The 18259-nt window shown below is 44.8% G+C and overlaps 1 protein-coding gene across 2 annotated transcripts in view; it reads right to left on the bottom strand.

The window, feature by feature from the left end:
• The window catches only part of POLRMT (RNA polymerase mitochondrial), a 178158-nt gene extending 165493 nt beyond the window's left edge, over positions 1-12665 (bottom strand). The window contains exon 1 of one of the 2 annotated variants that reach the window (XM_086946739.1): positions 12572-12665. In XM_086946739.1, coding sequence (XP_086802865.1) covers positions 12572-12632 — 61 coding nt within the window. In that variant the 5' untranslated portion in view covers positions 12633-12665. The remainder of the gene's footprint in view (positions 1-12571) is intronic. The other variant, XM_086946740.1, reaches the window with a different exon arrangement.
• Positions 12666-18259: the final 5594 nt, after the last annotated feature.

Genomic DNA, 18259 nt, shown 5'->3' with positions numbered 1-18259 from the left:
GATACAAAGCAGCACCCTAGGAGTCTTTATGTAGGCCAGATACAAAGCAGCACCCTAGGAGTCCATCTACGCCAGATACAAAGCAGCACCCTAGGAGTCTATCTACGCCAGATACAAAGCTGCACCCTAGGAGTCCATCTACGCCAGATACAAAGCAGCACCCTAGGAGTCTTTATCTACACCAGATACAAAGCTGCACCCTAGGAGTCTTTATGTAGGCCAGATACAAAGCAGCACCCTAGGAGTCTATCTACACAAGATACAAAGCTGCACCCGAGGAGTCTTTATGTACACCAGATACAAAGCAGCACCCTAGGAGTCTTTATGTACACCAGATACAAAGCAGCACCCTAGGAGTCTTTATGTACACCAGATACAAAGCAGCACCCTAGGAGTCTATCTACACAAGATACAAATCTGCACCCTAGGAGTCTTTATGTACACCAGATACAAAGCTGCACCCTAGGAGTCTTTATCTACACCAGATACAAAGCAGCACCATAGGAGTCTTCATCTACACCAGATACAAAGCTGCACCCTAGGAGTCTTTATGTACACCAGATACAAAGCAGCACCCTAGGAGTCTATCTACACAAGATACAAAGCTGCACCCTAGGAGTCTTTATCTACACAAGATACAAAGCAGCACCCTAGGAGTCCACCAGATACAAAGCAGCACCCTAGGAGTCTTTATGTACACCAGATACAAAGCAGCACCCTAGGAGTCTTTATCTACACCAGATACAAAGCTGCACCCTAGGAGTCTTTATGTAGGCCAGATACAAAGCAGCACCCTAGGAGTCTTTATCTACACCAGATACAAAGCAGCACCCTAGGAGTCTTTATGTACACCAGATACAAAGCAGCACCCTAGGAGTCTTTATGTACACCAGATACAAAGCAGCACCCTAGGAGTCTTTATCTACGCCAGATACAAAGCAGCACCCTAGGAGTCTTTATGTAGGCCAGATACAAAGCAGCACCCTAGGAGTCTTTATCTACACCAGATACAAAGCAGCACCCTAGGAGTCTTTATGTAGGCCAGATACAAAGCAGCACCCTAGGAGTCTATCTACACAAGATACAAAGCTGCACCCTAGGAGTCTTTATGTACACCAGATACAAAGCAGCACCCTAGGAGTCTTTATCTATACCAGATACAAAGCAGCGCCCTAGGAGTCTTTATCTACGCCAGATACAAAGCAGCACCCTAGGAGTCTTTATCTACGCCAGATACAAAGCAGCACCCTAGGAGTCTTTATCTACGCCAGATACAAAGCTGCACCCTAGGAGTCTTTATCTACACCAGATACAAAGCAGCACCCTAGGAGTCTTTATCTAGGCCAGATTCAAAGCAGCACCCTAGGAGTCTTTATCTACACCAGATACAAAGCTGCACCCTAGGAGTCTTTATCTACGCCAGATACAAAGCTGCACCCTAGGAGTCTTTATCTACACCAGATACAAAGCAGCACCCTAGGAGTCTTTATCTACGCCAGATACAAAGCTGCACCCTAGGAGTCTTTATCTACACCAGATACAAAGCAGCACCCTAGGAGTCTTTATCTACACCAGATACAAAGCAGCACCCTAGGAGTCTTTATCTAGGCCAGATTCAAAGCAGCACCCTAGGAGTCTTTATCTACACCAGATACAAAGCTGCACCCTAGGAGTCTATCTACGCCAGATACAAAGCTGCACCCTAGGAGTCTTTATCTAGGCCAGATTCAAAGCAGCACCCTAGGAGTCTTCATCTACACCAGATACAAAACAGCACCCTAGGAGTCTTTATCTACACCAGATACAAAGCTGCACCCTAGGAGTCTTTATCTACGCCAGATACAAAGCTGCACCCTAGGAGTCTTTATCTACACCAGATACAAAGCAGCACCCTAGGAGTCTTTATCTAGGCCAGATTTAAAGCAGCACCCTAGGAGTCTTTATCTACACCAGATACAAAGCTGCACCCTAGGAGTCTTTATCTACGCCAGATACAAAGCTGCACCCTAGGAGTCTTTATCTACACCAGATACAAAGCAGCACCCTAGGAGTCTTTATCTACGCCAGATACAAAGCTGCACCCTAGGAGTCTTTATCTACACCAGATACAAAGCAGCACCCTAGGAGTCTTTATCTACACCAGATACAAAGCAGCACCCTAGGAGTCTTTATCTACACCAGATACAAAGCAGCACCCTAGGAGTCTTTATCTACACCAGATACAAAGCTGCACCAGGAGTCTTTATCTATGCCAGATACAAAGAAGCACCAGGAGTCTTTATCTACACCAGATACAGAGCAGCACCCTAGGAGTCTTTATCTATGCCAGATACAAAGCAGCACCCTAGGAGTCTTTATCTATGCCAGATACAAAGCTGCACCCTAGGAGTCTTTATCTATGCCAGATACAAAGCTGCACCAGGAGTCTTTATCTATGCCAGATACAAAGCAGCACCAGGAGTCTTTATCTAAGCCAGATACAAAGCTGCACCCTAGGAGTCTTTATCTACACCAGATACAAAGCTGCACCCTAGGAGTCTTTATCTACACCAGATACAAAGCTGCACCAGGAGTCTTTATCTACACCAGATACAAAGCTGCACCCTAGGAGTCTTTATCTACGCCAGATACAAAGCAGCACCCTAGGAGTCTTTATCTACGCCAGATACAAAGCAGCACCCTAGGAGTCTTTATCTACGCCAGATACAAAGCAGCACCCTTGGAGTCTTTATCTACACCAGATACAAAGCTGCACCAGGAGTCTTTATCTACACCAGATACAGAGCTGCACCCTAGGAGTCTTTATCTACACCAGATACAAAGCAGCACCCTAGGAGTCTTTATCTACACCAGATACAAAGCAGCACCCTAGGAGTCTTTATCTAGGCCAGATTCAAAGCAGCACCCTAGGAGTCTTTATCTACACCAGATACAAAGCTGCACCCTAGGAGTCTATCTACGCCAGATACAAAGCTGCACCCTAGGAGTCTTTATCTAGGCCAGATTCAAAGCAGCACCCTAGGAGTCTTCATCTACACCAGATACAAAGCTGCACCCTAGGAGTCTTCATCTACACCAGATACAAAGCTGCACCCTAGGAGTCTTTATCTACGCCAGATACAAAGCTGCACCCTAGGAGTCTTTATCTACACCAGATACAAAGCTGCACCCTAGGAGTCTTTAACTACGCCAGATACAAAGCTGCACCCTAGGAGTCTTTATCTACACCAGATACAAAGCAGCACCCTAGGAGTCTTTATCTACGCCAGATACAAAGCTGCACCCTAGGAGTCTTTATCTACACCAGATACAAAGCAGCGCCCTAGGAGTCTTTATCTACGCCAGATACAAAGCTGCGCCCTAGGAGTCTTTATCTACGCCAGATACAAAGCAGCACCCTAGGAGTCTTTATCTATACCAGATACAAAGAAGCACCAGGAGTCTTTATCTATGCCAGATACAAAGCTGCACCCTAGGAGTCTTTATGTAGGCCAGATACAAAGCAGCACCCTAGGAGTCTTTATCTACACCAGATACAAAGCAGCACCCTAGGAGTCTTTATGTACACCAGATACAAAGCAGCACCCTAGGAGTCTTTATCTACGCCAGATACAAAGCAGCACCCTAGGAGTCTTTATGTAGGCCAGATACAAAGCAGCACCCTAGGAGTCTTTATCTACACCAGATACAAAGCAGCACCCTAGGAGTCTTTATGTAGGCCAGATACAAAGCAGCACCCTAGGAGTCTATCTACACAAGATACAAAGCTGCACCCTAGGAGTCTTTATGTACACCAGATACAAAGCAGCACCCTAGGAGTCTTTATCTATACCAGATACAAAGCAGCGCTCTAGGAGTCTTTATCTACGCCAGATACAAAGCAGCACCCTAGGAGTCTTTATCTACGCCAGATACAAAGCAGCACCCTAGGAGTCTTTATCTACGCCAGATACAAAGCTGCACCCTAGGAGTCTTTATCTACACCAGATACAAAGCAGCACCCTAGGAGTCTTTATCTACGCCAGATACAAAGCAGCACCCTAGGAGTCTTTATCTACACCAGATACAAAGCTGCACCAGGAGTCTTTATCTACACCAGATACAGAGCTGCACCCTAGGAGTCTTTATCTATGCCAGATACAAAGCAGCACCCTAGGAGTCTTTATCTACACCAGATACAAAGCTGCACCCTAGGAGTCTTTATCTACACCAGATACAAAGCTGCACCCTATGAGTCTTTATCTACGCCAGATACAAAGCTGCACCCTAGGAGTCTTTATCTACACCAGATACAAAGCAGCACCCTAGGAGTCTTTATCTACGCCAGATACAAAGCTGCACCCTAGGAGTCTTTATCTACACCAGATACAAAGCAGCACCCTAGGAGTCTTTATCTAGGCCAGATTCAAAGCAGCACCCTAGGAGTCTTTATCTACACCAGATACAAAGCTGCACCCTAGGAGTCTTTATCTACGCCAGATACAAAGCTGCACCCTAGGAGTCTTTATCTACACCAGATACAAAGCAGCACCCTAGGAGTCTTTATCTACGCCAGATACAAAGCTGCACCCTAGGAGTCTTTATCTACACCAGATACAAAGCAGCACCCTAGGAGTCTTTATCTACACCAGATACAAAGCAGCACCCTAGGAGTCTTTATCTAGGCCAGATTCAAAGCAGCACCCTAGGAGTCTTTATCTACACCAGATACAAAGCTGCACCCTAGGAGTCTATCTACGCCAGATACAAAGCTGCACCCTAGGAGTCTTTATCTAGGCCAGATTCAAAGCAGCACCCTAGGAGTCTTCATCTACACCAGATACAAAACAGCACCCTAGGAGTCTTTATCTACACCAGATACAAAGCTGCACCCTAGGAGTCTTTATCTACGCCAGATACAAAGCTGCACCCTAGGAGTCTTTATCTACACCAGATACAAAGCAGCACCCTAGGAGTCTTTATCTAGGCCAGATTTAAAGCAGCACCCTAGGAGTCTTTATCTACACCAGATACAAAGCTGCACCCTAGGAGTCTTTATCTACGCCAGATACAAAGCTGCACCCTAGGAGTCTTTATCTACACCAGATACAAAGCAGCACCCTAGGAGTCTTTATCTACGCCAGATACAAAGCTGCACCCTAGGAGTCTTTATCTACACCAGATACAAAGCAGCACCCTAGGAGTCTTTATCTACACCAGATACAAAGCAGCACCCTAGGAGTCTTTATCTACACCAGATACAAAGCTGCACCAGGAGTCTTTATCTATGCCAGATACAAAGAAGCACCAGGAGTCTTTATCTATGCCAGATACAAAGCTGCACCCTAGGAGTCTTTATCTATGCCAGATACAAAGCTGCACCAGGAGTCTTTATCTATGCCAGATACAAAGCAGCACCAGGAGTCTTTATCTATGCCAGATACAAAGCAGCACCAGGAGTCTTTATCTAAGCCAGATACAAAGCTGCACCCTAGGAGTCTTTATCTACGCCAGATACAAAGCAGCACCCTAGGAGTCTTTATCTACACCAGATACAAAGCTGCACCAGGAGTCTTTATCTACACCAGATACAAAGCTGCACCCTAGGAGTCTTTATCTACACCAGATACAAAGCAGCACCCTAGGAGTCTTTATCTACACCAGATACAAAGCAGCACCCTAGGAGTCTTTATCTAGGCCAGATTTAAAGCAGCACCCTAGGAGTCTTTATCTACACCAGATACAAAGCAGCACCCTAGGAGTCTTTATCTAGGCCAGATTCAAAGCAGCACCCTAGGAGTCTTTATCTACACCAGATTCAAAGCAGCACCCTAGGAGTCTTCATCTACACCAGATACAAAGCTGCACCCTAGGAGTCTTCATCTACACCAGATACAAAGCTGCACCCTAGGAGTCTTTATCTACGCCAGATACAAAGCTGCACCCTAGGAGTCTTTATCTACGCCAGATACAAAGCAGCACCCTAGGAGTCTTTATCTACGCCAGATACAAAGCTGCACCCTAGGAGTCTTTATCTACGCCAGATACAAAGCTGCACCCTAGGAGTCTTTATCTACACCAGATACAAAGCTGCACCCTAGGAGTCTTTATCTACGCCAGATACAAAGCTGCACCCTAGGAGTCTTTATCTACGCCAGATACAAAGCTGCACCCTAGGAGTCTTTATCTACACCAGATAAAAAGCTGCACCCTAGGAGTCTTTATCTACGCCAGATGCAAAGCAGCACCCTAGGAGTCTTTATCTACACCAGATACAAAGCTGACCCCTAGGAGTCTTTATCTACACCAGATACAAAGCTGCACCCTAGGAGTCTTTATCTACACCAGATACAAAGCTGCACCCTAGGAGTCTTTATCTACGCCAGATACAAAGCAGCACCCTAGGAGTCTTTATGTACACCAGATACAAAGCAGCACCCTAGGAGTCTTCATCTACACCAGATACAAAGCAGCACCCTAGGAGTCTTTATCTACGCCAGATACAAAGCTGCACCCTAGGAGTCTTTATCTACGCCAGATTCAAAACAGCACCCTAGGAGTCTTTATCTACACCAGATACAAAGCTGCACCAGGAGTCTTTATCTGCACCAGATACAGAGCTGCACCCTAGGAGTCTTTATCTACGCCAGATACAAAGCAGCACCCTAGGAGTCTTTATCTACACCAGATACAAAGCAGCACCCTAGGAGTCTTTATCTACGCCAGATACAAAGCTGCACCCTAGGAGTCTTTATCTACGCCAGATACAAAGCAGCACCCTAGGAGTCTTCATCTACACCAGATACAAAGCTGCACCCTAGGAGTCTTTATCTACACCAGATACAAAGCTGACCCCTAGGAGTCTTTATCTAGGCCAGATTCAAAGCAGCACCCTAGGAGTCTTTATCTACACCAGATACAAAGCAGCACCCTAGGAGTCTTTATGTAGGCCAGATACAAAGCAGCACCCTAGGAGTCTTTATGTAGGCCAGATACAAAGCAGCACCCTAGGAGTCTTTATCTACACCAGATACAAAGCAGCACCCTAGGAGTCTTTATGTAGGCCAGATACAAAGCAGCACCCTAGGAGTCTTTATGTAGGCCAGATACAAAGCAGCACCCTAGGAGTCTATCTACACCAGATACAAAGCTGCACCCTAGGAGTCTTTATCTACACCAGATACAAAGCAGCACCCTAGCCCATCATCCATGCAATCTTCAAGCAACACCAATAACTGTACATCCCAGTATTCAACTCTTCACCAGCCGCCAAGAACATACAGGATTCCTGCAACGCATCACATAATGCCATGACCAGATTTTCAAAACCAAAAATGACCAAGGCACAGGTACTTTCACCATATGGCAGCAATCACAGACACAAACAAGCATTTGCAATGCAATAGGTCTCACAGTTGTGAGACTTTGAGCAATTGAGCAATTGGCATTGTAAATGGCAATGTCTTTTACTTACTTGTTGGTTTTTAAAACATAAATAAAAGGCATTTTCATGTACGATGCCAATAGCTTCTGTTTGGGTTGGTTCTGTGAATTTTGTACCAGTGGCCCGTGTTTATAATTACACTGCACTTCAAATTTCGATTTTTTTAAATATATGGGTAAATATTTTTTTTAACTAATATGTTTCTACTTTCCTCGAAATATCACTTGCCTAATGGGGTGTTTCTGTGCAACCTTGCGTTGTCTTTTTCACGGTATGAACAGTATCACTGTCTTCCAAATGTTTGCCACACACCACATAATTAGTGTGAACCGTGTGGGAATACTTTGATTTCACATTTTTTGTCCCCGTTCTTCTGTTTGAGCCACTGACACACGTTGTTCCAGGAAACATCTCTCAAGACATGAAGCAAATGTAAACACTCCCACCCTTTCTTTTAAGCAGCCCTCCCTTCCTGCCTCCTTCGGACATTAATCTATGCTGTTTTTTCTGCTTTCCGAACAAATACTTAAGCTAGCTGCGATGCCGCAGCGGTGGTGTGTGGCGTGGACATCTATCTGTTGAATGGGCTGTGTCACAGTCTCTCTTTAAAGGCCGAATTGTGTTTTAGGCAAACACTGAGGTGCTCATAAAGGCAGGTGTCAAGTACAGCTTGGTGCCACTCTGCGCCGATTCACCTACTGGACTGGCGGGGCAAAGGGACATTCAAGGCTCGCGGCGGCAGAGAGCTGACGCCACGGCAGCCGGTGGCCTGTCCGACCCACAGACCAACGTCACCTCGTGCCTGGGAGGGAAACCCTATGAAGCCACCGTCGTATCAGACACCTGACAATTCCATTGGAGACATAGAAAAAGTGTGTGTGTGTGTGTTTCAAACCTCATTATTCATTGTGTCTGCGCGTGTGTTTCAAACCTCATTCTTGATTGTGTCTGTGTAGGTTGCGGGGTATTGGTGAGGCACGGCTCCGGTGGATCCAGGTGTCTTCACACTTGGTGGGGGAGACAGATCAGGACTCTCGGAGCGGATCTACCTTGTTTTGCTGGGATGATGCGGGTCGCTAGGGAGCAGCAAATCAGTATACCAGACTCTGCTGGTTCTATGCCTGCGGTCTGCAGGGGATTCGTTCCTCTACCCCAAGTGAGTTCACTGGCGATCAGCAAATGGCTGGGGGTGCTTCGGGGTTCTTGACGTTCTCATAACTGCAAGACGAGACAGCACATCACTATTGTCGAGTCCTGGAATCAACAGGCAGGATTTTGTGACACAAATTCTGCAGCAGGTCTTCTGTTCTCGGGTCAGTAGCTCTTCTTTGTTCGTATCTTCTTTGTATCCATCGAATCTGATGTCCAGGGATACCACTGAAACACTAAATTTAGGAGTGTTAAAGGGGGTGACCTTCAGGGTGTCTACACCCTCTAAGTGAATGCTTCCTGTGGGAAGGGGCACTACCCTAGTCATGATAGGTTAATTCCTGCAATCCCAAAATGGGCTCCTTCACCCAGAGCAGGCTTTGTTTATGGCCTCTGAGAGCACTATCTCTCACTGCATGTGGTCAGAAACTTGTCTGGTGGTGGCAGGCTGGCTAAGACTAGTCAGAGACCACACCAGTGCTTGGTAGGTTGTATGGAGACCCTATAAGGGGTCTCCTGTGTGCGTTTAGTAATAAATCCAACACTGGCATCAGTGAGGATTTATTAAGACAAGATGTTGGTAAACATCTTATGGTATAGAAAAGTCATCATGGGGCTAGGTAACTTGTGATGGCAAGTATACAGCCCATGTACTCTCTATTCCTTTTACATTTACAATATTCAAGAATGGACTTAGATATTATTGGTTCATATTTGCTCGGAACAGATATTGTTCCAAGAAATAGCTTTGCTTACATTTGCACATCTTCGTAGGCCCATAATCAAATTCATTGAACATCCTGTACGAAAGCTAAAGCTCACTGCTCGAAATGTTATTATTGTTCACTTGGCCACAGCTCTGTCAGGGTGGAATCAATAATGGCAGCCTGGCTCGGACTTCTGCATGGCAACATGGGTGTTGCTTATTAGATAAACATCACTCATTGTTTAGTTAGAGGAGCATTTCGCTGGCAATGTGAGGTCGCCCCATTCTGGAATTCAAGCTCAGCAGATTCCTCTTTACCTCCTGCAAAGGATGACGCCCATCTCTTCAGCAAAACAGACTCCCTGATGACATTAACTCACAGATTGCGGGACGTTGGATTACCCTGCAGGGATTCTGGCACATTCACTCACACTAGAATAGGTAAACTAGGTAGGAGTACAATAGATTACAGTACTTACATGCAAGCAAATATTCTCTGTACCAGCACAATGGATGATCTGTTTATCTTCTTCACCATTCTCGTAATGCTGATCACACCATTCTGTTCCTTTCTATTGATTATTACAATGCATGTATTTTACTCAAGAATCAAGATGCTCAAATAATTAAAAATTGAAAGTGGCAGTATACCGCTGTTGTGGATTTGGGAGAAAAGGAAGAAAAATGTGTTTAAAGAAGATTAAGGAGTATCGTTAAATGATGGAACACTAGAAAATGGCTAAAAGAAAATTTTGAATAAACATGCACACCAGTGGCGGCATGAAGCTGTGCAAGAGGTTTTGGGGCTCTGGAGTCCCATCCTACATAAAGTTTATTATTAACCTATGACAGTTGGGCATGCCTTTCACCTTTCTGCACGCAATTGTACGAAGGAGAGACATAAAAAAATGAGGAACAAAAAAAACAGAAAAAGAGGTGTGCACCCCTACATCTTTAAAAAATGTTCATAACTACAGCCCTACAACTAGGGATTGCACCCGTGGAATAAAGAGACTGACGAATAAGAAAATGAAACAGAACGTTAAAATCCACACAGCTGGCGTAACATCCAAGTTCATCCCAAGCGCACAAGCATACAAGGATAGGAAAATGGATATAGAAGAGTTTAGCGGCATGTTTACGTTTTCACAAATGAACATTGCATACTATTTTTACGAAATGTCTGTTGGGAAATGTAGTTTTCACGACAAATGAGGCACGCAACAGGTGGGAAATTTCTGGGTTGTAACCGATCGTGAGGGTTTATGGGCTCACAGGTGGAGGGATTTAAGAGCGCGGGAGGGAAGAGGAGCAGCTCACTGGTTGAGGAAGAAATGAGGACGGAAGGCTTTTAAACTAGCATAGCAGGTATGTTTAAGAACGGGATGGAAGACACGTTTAACTTGTATTAAAAAGCTCTGGGAGGCCTTGGGACATCTTCAGGCGCATACGCTATCGCAGCAGGGTGAGAAAAAGTCCAGCACCAAGGGCGGATTGAAGTATAAATAGTATAAATAATATTTTCATACCGGAAGAGGTTAGAAGTAAGATCTGGCTTGCTTTGGTGTTTTGTAGTGCAGGATAGAGGGACTCAGCAAGTATACGTTGAAGGGAGGGAGAGATTCTGAGACCACCTGACAGCTATAGTGAGTTTAAACGGACTATTGGAAGCTCTCTGGATTACAGCCGGGAAGGGAAGAACTGTTTCATGGGGAAGTTAAATACAGAGGATAATGCAATGCACTAAAATGAAATGTTTTTAAAAAAAAGGACACTTTAATGAAATCATGTTGCAGATGTTACATTTATTTATGACTTGTAACTCTTGTGTTCATTTTAATTGTAGCAACCCCCGAAGAAGGGCATATAGCCCGAAATGCATTGGGTTTTTACGTGTAATAAAAGGCTGCTTGAGATGAACTTTTGCACTATTCATATTCTTTGAAGAGGCCTGGATTGGCACAGATTGAATATTAGAAAATTGAAAATGGCAGTATACCGCTGTTGTGGATTTGGGAGAAAAAGAAGAAAAAATGTGTTTAAAGAAGATTAAGGAGTATCGTTAAATGATGGAACACTAGAAAATGGCTAAAAGAACATTTTGAATAAACATGCACGCCAGTGGCGGCATGAAGCTGTGCAAGAGGTTTTGGGGCTTTGGAGTCCCATCCTACATAACGTTTATTATTAACCTATGGCAGTTGGGCATGCCTTTCACCTTTCTGCACGCAATTGTATGAAGGAGAGAGAGATAAAAAAATGAGGAACAAAAAAAACAGAAAAAGAGGTGTGCACCCCTACATATTTAAAAAATATTCAAATAATTAAAACGCCATGTGTCTCTTTGGGTATTCATGAGTTACCAAACGAAAGGGTTCTAATCTATTTCCAGGATTTCCTTGGGGAGTCAGGGTTGTCATGATCTGAGGTTGCACACTCCACCTGTTAGTTTGCAAGGTTAGGGGGTACAGACGGTAAACTGTGAGCTAGCAGGACTAAGGCCAACAGATCCTGGTGGCGTGTATAGAATGAGTCTTGCACAGTTTTGACGTTTATTTTGTCCACTAAACGCAATTTTTACTGCTCAAGTATAAGCCGTACGACACTGTATGTGAGTGAAGCTTGCACTACTGCTACTTGTGCAGTACCGGTCCTGTGAGTGGGAAGTGTGCCACTGCTGTGCTTGGGAGTGAAAGAAGCTCAAGCTGTACAACACTGCGAATGAAGTCTAAACTACTGCTACTTGTGCTGTGCCTGTCCAGAGTGGGAGGTGTGCTACTGCTGTGCTTTTGAAAGAAGCTTAAAGCTGTACTACACTGTGAGTGAAGCTGACACTACTGCTACTAGTGCAGTACCTGTCCTGCGAGTAGGAAGCCTGCACTGATGTGCTTGGGAGTGAAAGCTCAAGATGTATAACACTGTATGCGAGTGAAGGTTGCACTACTGCTACTTGTGCAGTACCTGTCCTGTGAGTGGGAAGTGTGCCACTGATGTGCTTGTGAGTGAAAGCTGTACAACACTGTGAGTGAAGATGACAATGACACTACTGCTACCTGTCATGTGAGTGAGTGAAGCTGACACAACTGGCACGCTGTGCTTGTGAGTGAAGGGGCTTCGGCTGCTGAAGCCGGTGTCCCTGGCAGGGGCTGAGGTGTTGTTTGTACACACTCACTATAAGTTTGTCAGTCACCCCTAGAAGTGCCCCAACACTGCACTCACAGCGCACCACATTGCACCCCGCTATCTCTCTTCAGACGCTGCCCCCTCCCTGCTGCCAGGCTCGGCCCTTTCACCTTTCTCGTGTTGGAGCGCACGGAGGAGACCACACACCGCCCGCAGCCTCAGCGCCGCCATTGCCCTCCAGGCAGCCCTCTGCACTGCGCAGGCGCACGCAACAGACATTGAGCGTGGCATGACGGGGGATGTAGTTCGTGCGAAAGTCAAAGACAGTAACATATCCAGAATAAGGACTACAATCCCCTAAAGGACCTGAAATCCAGGCACGCTGGCGGCGGCCAGAAAACACAGGTGATAGAGGTGCCGCCATCTTGGAACAGTGCCGGCCGCCGTCAGTGTACGGCTCAGCAACGGAGAGCCATATTTACCAACCATTACAGCCCCTTCAGTCCTTCGTCTAAGTCTCAGGAAACTTTGGGCGCCATGATGGCTCAGGAACAGCGACACCGCTAGAGAAACAGAAGAGGGACTTGAGCAGGGCGACCAAAGCGGTGACCTTTGGGTCCTCCTTCTTCTCTAGCTCTGTCCCTTTTTGAGGGTATCGAGTGTGTTTTTCTCAATGTAGGTTTATTTTTCGAGAGCTTTAAATGCATGATAAGCATTTTGCAAATATCTGCCAACTGGATGCTTGTCATGATCGGTGGCTTTTGGTCTATACGGGTTCTCAGCCATCAACACCAAGAATGCTGGGACTTGTAGTTTTCTGTATACATCATAAATAGGACCAAAACATCCCCGCACGTCGTACCTTGAAAAAATGGAATTGGCTCAAATGTTCACTCATAACATGGGTCAGTTGGCAACAATGACTATGACACAGCTCGCAATGGAGTTTAGGCAATTAGAAATGCACAGTTTTCAGTGTATTGTATAAATCAGTGTCTATATGTAACATAAACATGTATTGTTTATTTAGTTTTTCCTTTATTCATGTATTTCTCTACATTATAACCTTGGCTCAAGGACATTATAGCGAACAGAAGCTTAAGGCACATTTACTCCAGGGTTAAGTGCCAAAAAGGTACTCAAATAGGAGGCAGAATAAGAACCAGTACTATGCTTACTAACTAAGGCAATGGAAATGAGGGGGTGGAAATTGTGACAGCCATTAGTTAAAGTATGTTTGGAAAAGGAGGATTTGTAGTTCCTCTTTGAAGGTAGCAAGACAAGGGTTACACAGAGGTGGGAAAGAGAGTTCCAAATCCTTGTAGCACTCCCAGATAATGAGTGCTTCACGCTCCGCTCTTCCTTCAATTACAGAGGCTCGTTGAGAACCTCAGATTTTCAGTTTCTTAGCAATGAAGGGCTAGTTAATGCTGCAGGCAACCTTTATTTTTGCTCTTGCTTTGATGATGAGCCATTAAAGATCATGCAGCGTGAGAAAGATGTGGTCTAGTTTATTGACATTCAGTACAAAGCAGGTGACCACATGGAGCACAGCTGGAAGCGGAGGCCACATGGATTTCTGAGAGCATTTCCATAGTTTAATCTCGAAAGAAATGGTGCCTGGACTACAGACTTTAGATCCTGGTCAGGGATGAAGTACCTTATGCCCCAAAGTTTCTACAGTCGGTATTGTGCTAATTGTCACATACGCAGAGTTATTCGACATTCTCCACAATAGCCATTTTGTAGCCCAAACGAGAACAAAAGTCAAACAATCCATTGATGGGTAGTTTTTCTAGCAACATTAGTGGGAATTCCGTTTTAGTTGGAATTAGTTTAAAGCATTGGTTAGACATCTACTTTATCAATCACATAAATTTGTATAGCGCGCTACTCACCCGTAAGGGTCTCAAGGCGCTGAAGGGGGGGGGGGTCGCTACTGCTTGAACAGCCAGGTCTTGAGTTGTTTCCTGAAGGAGAGATGGTCCAGGGTCAGCCGTAGGTGAGTGGGGAGGGAGTTCCATTTCTTGGCTGCCAGGTAGGAGAAGGATCTTCCTCCGACGGTGGATTTCCGAAAACGTGGGACGGAGGCGAGGGCAAGGCTGGCGGATCGGAGCTGGCGGGTGGGTGTGTAGAAAGTGAGGCGGCTGTTGAGGTACTTCGGGCCCGTGTCGTGGAGAGCCTTGTGTGCGTGGGTGAGGAGTCTGAAAGCAGGGGCGGTGGCTGACATTTGAAAGTGGTGGGGCGCAAAGTGATTTGCATACTGCACCGTCGCGAGTGAGCGAAGCGATCAAACCCGAACCCCAAAAGGGGGGTTTGGGAGGGGTAACACCCCCCAAGAAAATTTTGAAAAAAAAGAAGAAAAATTGTGCATTTTTAAGAAAATTTGAGAAAGCAGGAAGGTTAATAAAGCAATTGTGAAAGTGCAGTTATTACATTAATAGATGGCTGCTTATTCAGTATAACCACAGAGCTTCATACATTCCGTCCTATTAGGCTCAGGTGCTGAATCCAGACTATAAGACTTTAAATAAATACCAGCTTGAAATACCATGTTTTAACAGTGTGGCTCACGCTCGCACCATGCACAGCTTGAGGCAATTAAAAAAAAAAGGCATGTCAGTCGCAATGATTTAGATTATCAGCTTTCACAAAGTGCTAAAACAAGTGCCGTCCTGAACAGTGCAGTCCTGCCTCCCTTAGCAGTGCCCACCATATATAGTGCCCAGTAACCACCTAATGTCCCAGGTCCAAAAGAAAAGGTCTCACTATCTACTACCGCCATGTTCGAGTTGCATTGAAATATGTAGGCAGCTTCAAAAAGATTCAATATAGGTAGCATGCGCTATTAAAAAAAAAAAACACTTTCACAAAATACCCAAGAAGGTGTACAATTCACTGAGACTGGGCAGACACAATCACTATGCGTGGCAATTTGGGTATATTTCAGTCGTGCAACTAGCCCGAGGGAGGGGCAGACAGCTAAACAAGTCTGGTTGCCTAAAACAAATGTAAATGTGCTCAACTGGTCAAATTGCGTTTACGCCGGTTTTGGCTGTAATTTATGGCATCACTTCAAACTTTCTGACAATGCAACCTATCTTATACTGTCAGTGATGGAACTTTAAATATTTATTTGATGTCAGATACCTGTAGTCCTGAGAAAGACACCTGACCCCAGAAGGACAATATTCAAGTAACAAAATATGTTGATGGAAAAAAGAAGCAGGGTGTATTGTGCAAACATCCTGTTTTTAAATAAGCAGACACCAGTATAAACATTGTTAGCCACCCCACAATATGCGCGCAGCTTACCTACAACTAAGCTTTACATTGCCCTATGTCTCTCTGCCGGGCACCTTGATCCGCAGGTGTTAATGGCTGACAGCCTAAAAAAATAAATATTTGTGGGTGTGGCGTCACTGCAAGTGGTTGCCCGCCCACAAAGCAGGGCAGTGTTGAGAGAAAATTTACCTCTGCTCTACCATACTTTGCACAGCAATTGTCACAGGATATACAGTTAGTCTTTGGGAAGAGTTGCATCAGACACATTGCCATGTTGGGGTCAGAAGAAGGTACCAATGTATTGCTATAAAATTACAAGTACAAACAATATGTTCTACATTTTCAAAACACCGCTGAACACGTACTGTACGTACAAGTTGTGTCACACACCTAAATAGCTTGAAGACTCTTTACGTCCTGGTGAACCACCTGGGTCATTCATCACCCCCAATCTATGGTCGGCATCATTAGGAGAGCAGATTGTGAAGGCTCACAGGCAGCAAAAGTGGACTCCACTTCAAAATTACTCCTACAGCACGAATTCTAGAGTAAGACTTGTCTATCCTTTAATAAGTACATAGTATATCTTCAGCCATTGGCTCAGGTAAAACACACATGGAGATGGTATAGCCCTAATGATGGAAAATCCAAACACACTAAATACGGGGAGAACTCTCTCTCCTCACAGACACACACCATCAGGCACTTTCTTACACGCCTCACATACTAGAAGTCAGCACTCCCACACCCATCTGAGTAGCAGTCTCACGGTACCAGAAGCAGCCATCACAATCCAGTTCTCTGCCTGCCAGGTTTATTTGTGTTAGTAAATGGCAGTCAGAAGGCTTCATTCATAACTGCTCGAAGACAGACTTTCAGATAGACATTTTACTGGCACTGAAATTATAAAAGGATCTCAACGGGAACAGCAGCTGCATCTTTTTATGTTGGGCAACGGAGATGCAGCTCTGCAAAGATGGTGATGAATTCATTTAAGCAATGCATATTTTGAGCAGGTGCATGCAGGAGAGGCCCACTGGCACTCTTTTTAGGGGGTTGGGACTAATTTGTAATCATCAGACTTTAACCTAGAACAAGAGAGAGAAAAGCAGCAAAGGAGGGCAGAAGGAGAAAGAAAAAGACTGAAAACATGGTAAGGGAAAAAGCAGGAAGGAAAGGAGCCTACGACAGTGCGATATAGGGGCAGGGATAGTATATGGGTGAATGAAAGACGCAAGAGGTGTGCTTTTTCAGAAAAATGTGGGTCCCAGCACATATTTGTTTACAAATTAAGCACTAGATTTAGGTTTACGGACTCATACGGAATCCTTGCACCAACTGGACACATCAACATGCACGCAGCAATAGAAGGATTTCTTCGGCAAAGCAAGGATGAAATTGCATTCAGTTAAACCACTTGAATAGTTTTTAGTTAGTGTGATAAATTGTCACTGTGCCAAAAAGAAAAAATTCAACATAGATGTGTTTCAGTCATTCTCCTTACAAGAATATTCATACAGTTCGTCACTCAGCGTGAGTATACGTTTATTTTTTTCCTATTTAGTGTACACTTCTTGCATCGGTCTCAGACACCCATTTAAATACCACTGTGTTGCCTTTGACATGCCAAATCGTTCTCGTCCTGACCCGCTTCAGTCAAACAAAGCGTACGTTCCCCTGTACTGGGTGAGATGACAAAAAATGAATAGATTTTCTCAAGATAAAATGGTTGTTTGTTTTAAGGAACTCTTACAGATCTTAGCCAATATTCCGCGCATCTTGGGTAACAAGACTCCGCTGGAATAATGCATTATTTCAAAAAGTGGTCATGATTGGAGATTATGTGCACCTGCAACAGCCCTCAGTCTGTCGGTGGCGAAATGAGACATGCCTGCTAAAACACACATAGTCCTCTGTGTGCATGTGTCTGTCCATGTCTCTCCGTGTTTTAGATACTCCGGCAGGACGTTTAGCCAATTTCATTATTTCCTTAGTCCCAGAAGAGCACCTCATTTTAGTGAATGGACCGTGATCAAATGGTTGTCACGTTAATCATGTTTTCTTATGACATACTTTGTAGCTGTGTAAAGAGGGGACACATATTCTCAAAAAGTGATTGTCAAAATCCACACAATTCTTTCTCACTGATTCTTTTTATAGCACCCACTGCCTTAACTGAGACCATTTCTTTGCACTCCTAATGTTTACAGATAAAAGATTTAAAAAACATACGGTTCTAAATATTGTCCTCGTAGGGATGAGTTAGTGTTGCAGGATTCAAACTCATGACGTCCAGGACCTGGTAGTAGCAACCTTGCAATTCACTGACCCTCGTTGTTATCATGTATAGACCTTTATAATCCGAACCTTCCTAGGTTCGCGCCGCTTCTCGTTGTGCGAGTGCACATTTGTGTGTGTTGCTGCGCAATGCCCCCCCCACCCCCGCCCTACCGCAGTTACTGCCCATTAAATGAGTTTCAATGACAAGCTAAAGCTTCTCTAGATGAGGCCAACTGCCCCTCGGCACCTCCCCCATCAAAGATTATGCGAACCAGACTCAGAAGGATGAAAGG

Source organism: Lissotriton vulgaris, chromosome 12 (genome assembly GCF_964263255.1).
Source record: "Lissotriton vulgaris chromosome 12, aLisVul1.2, whole genome shotgun sequence".
Taxonomy (NCBI): domain Eukaryota; kingdom Metazoa; phylum Chordata; class Amphibia; order Caudata; family Salamandridae; genus Lissotriton; species Lissotriton vulgaris.
Note: the sequence above shows the minus strand (reverse complement) of the source record. Positions and strands in the feature narration are given on the sequence as shown.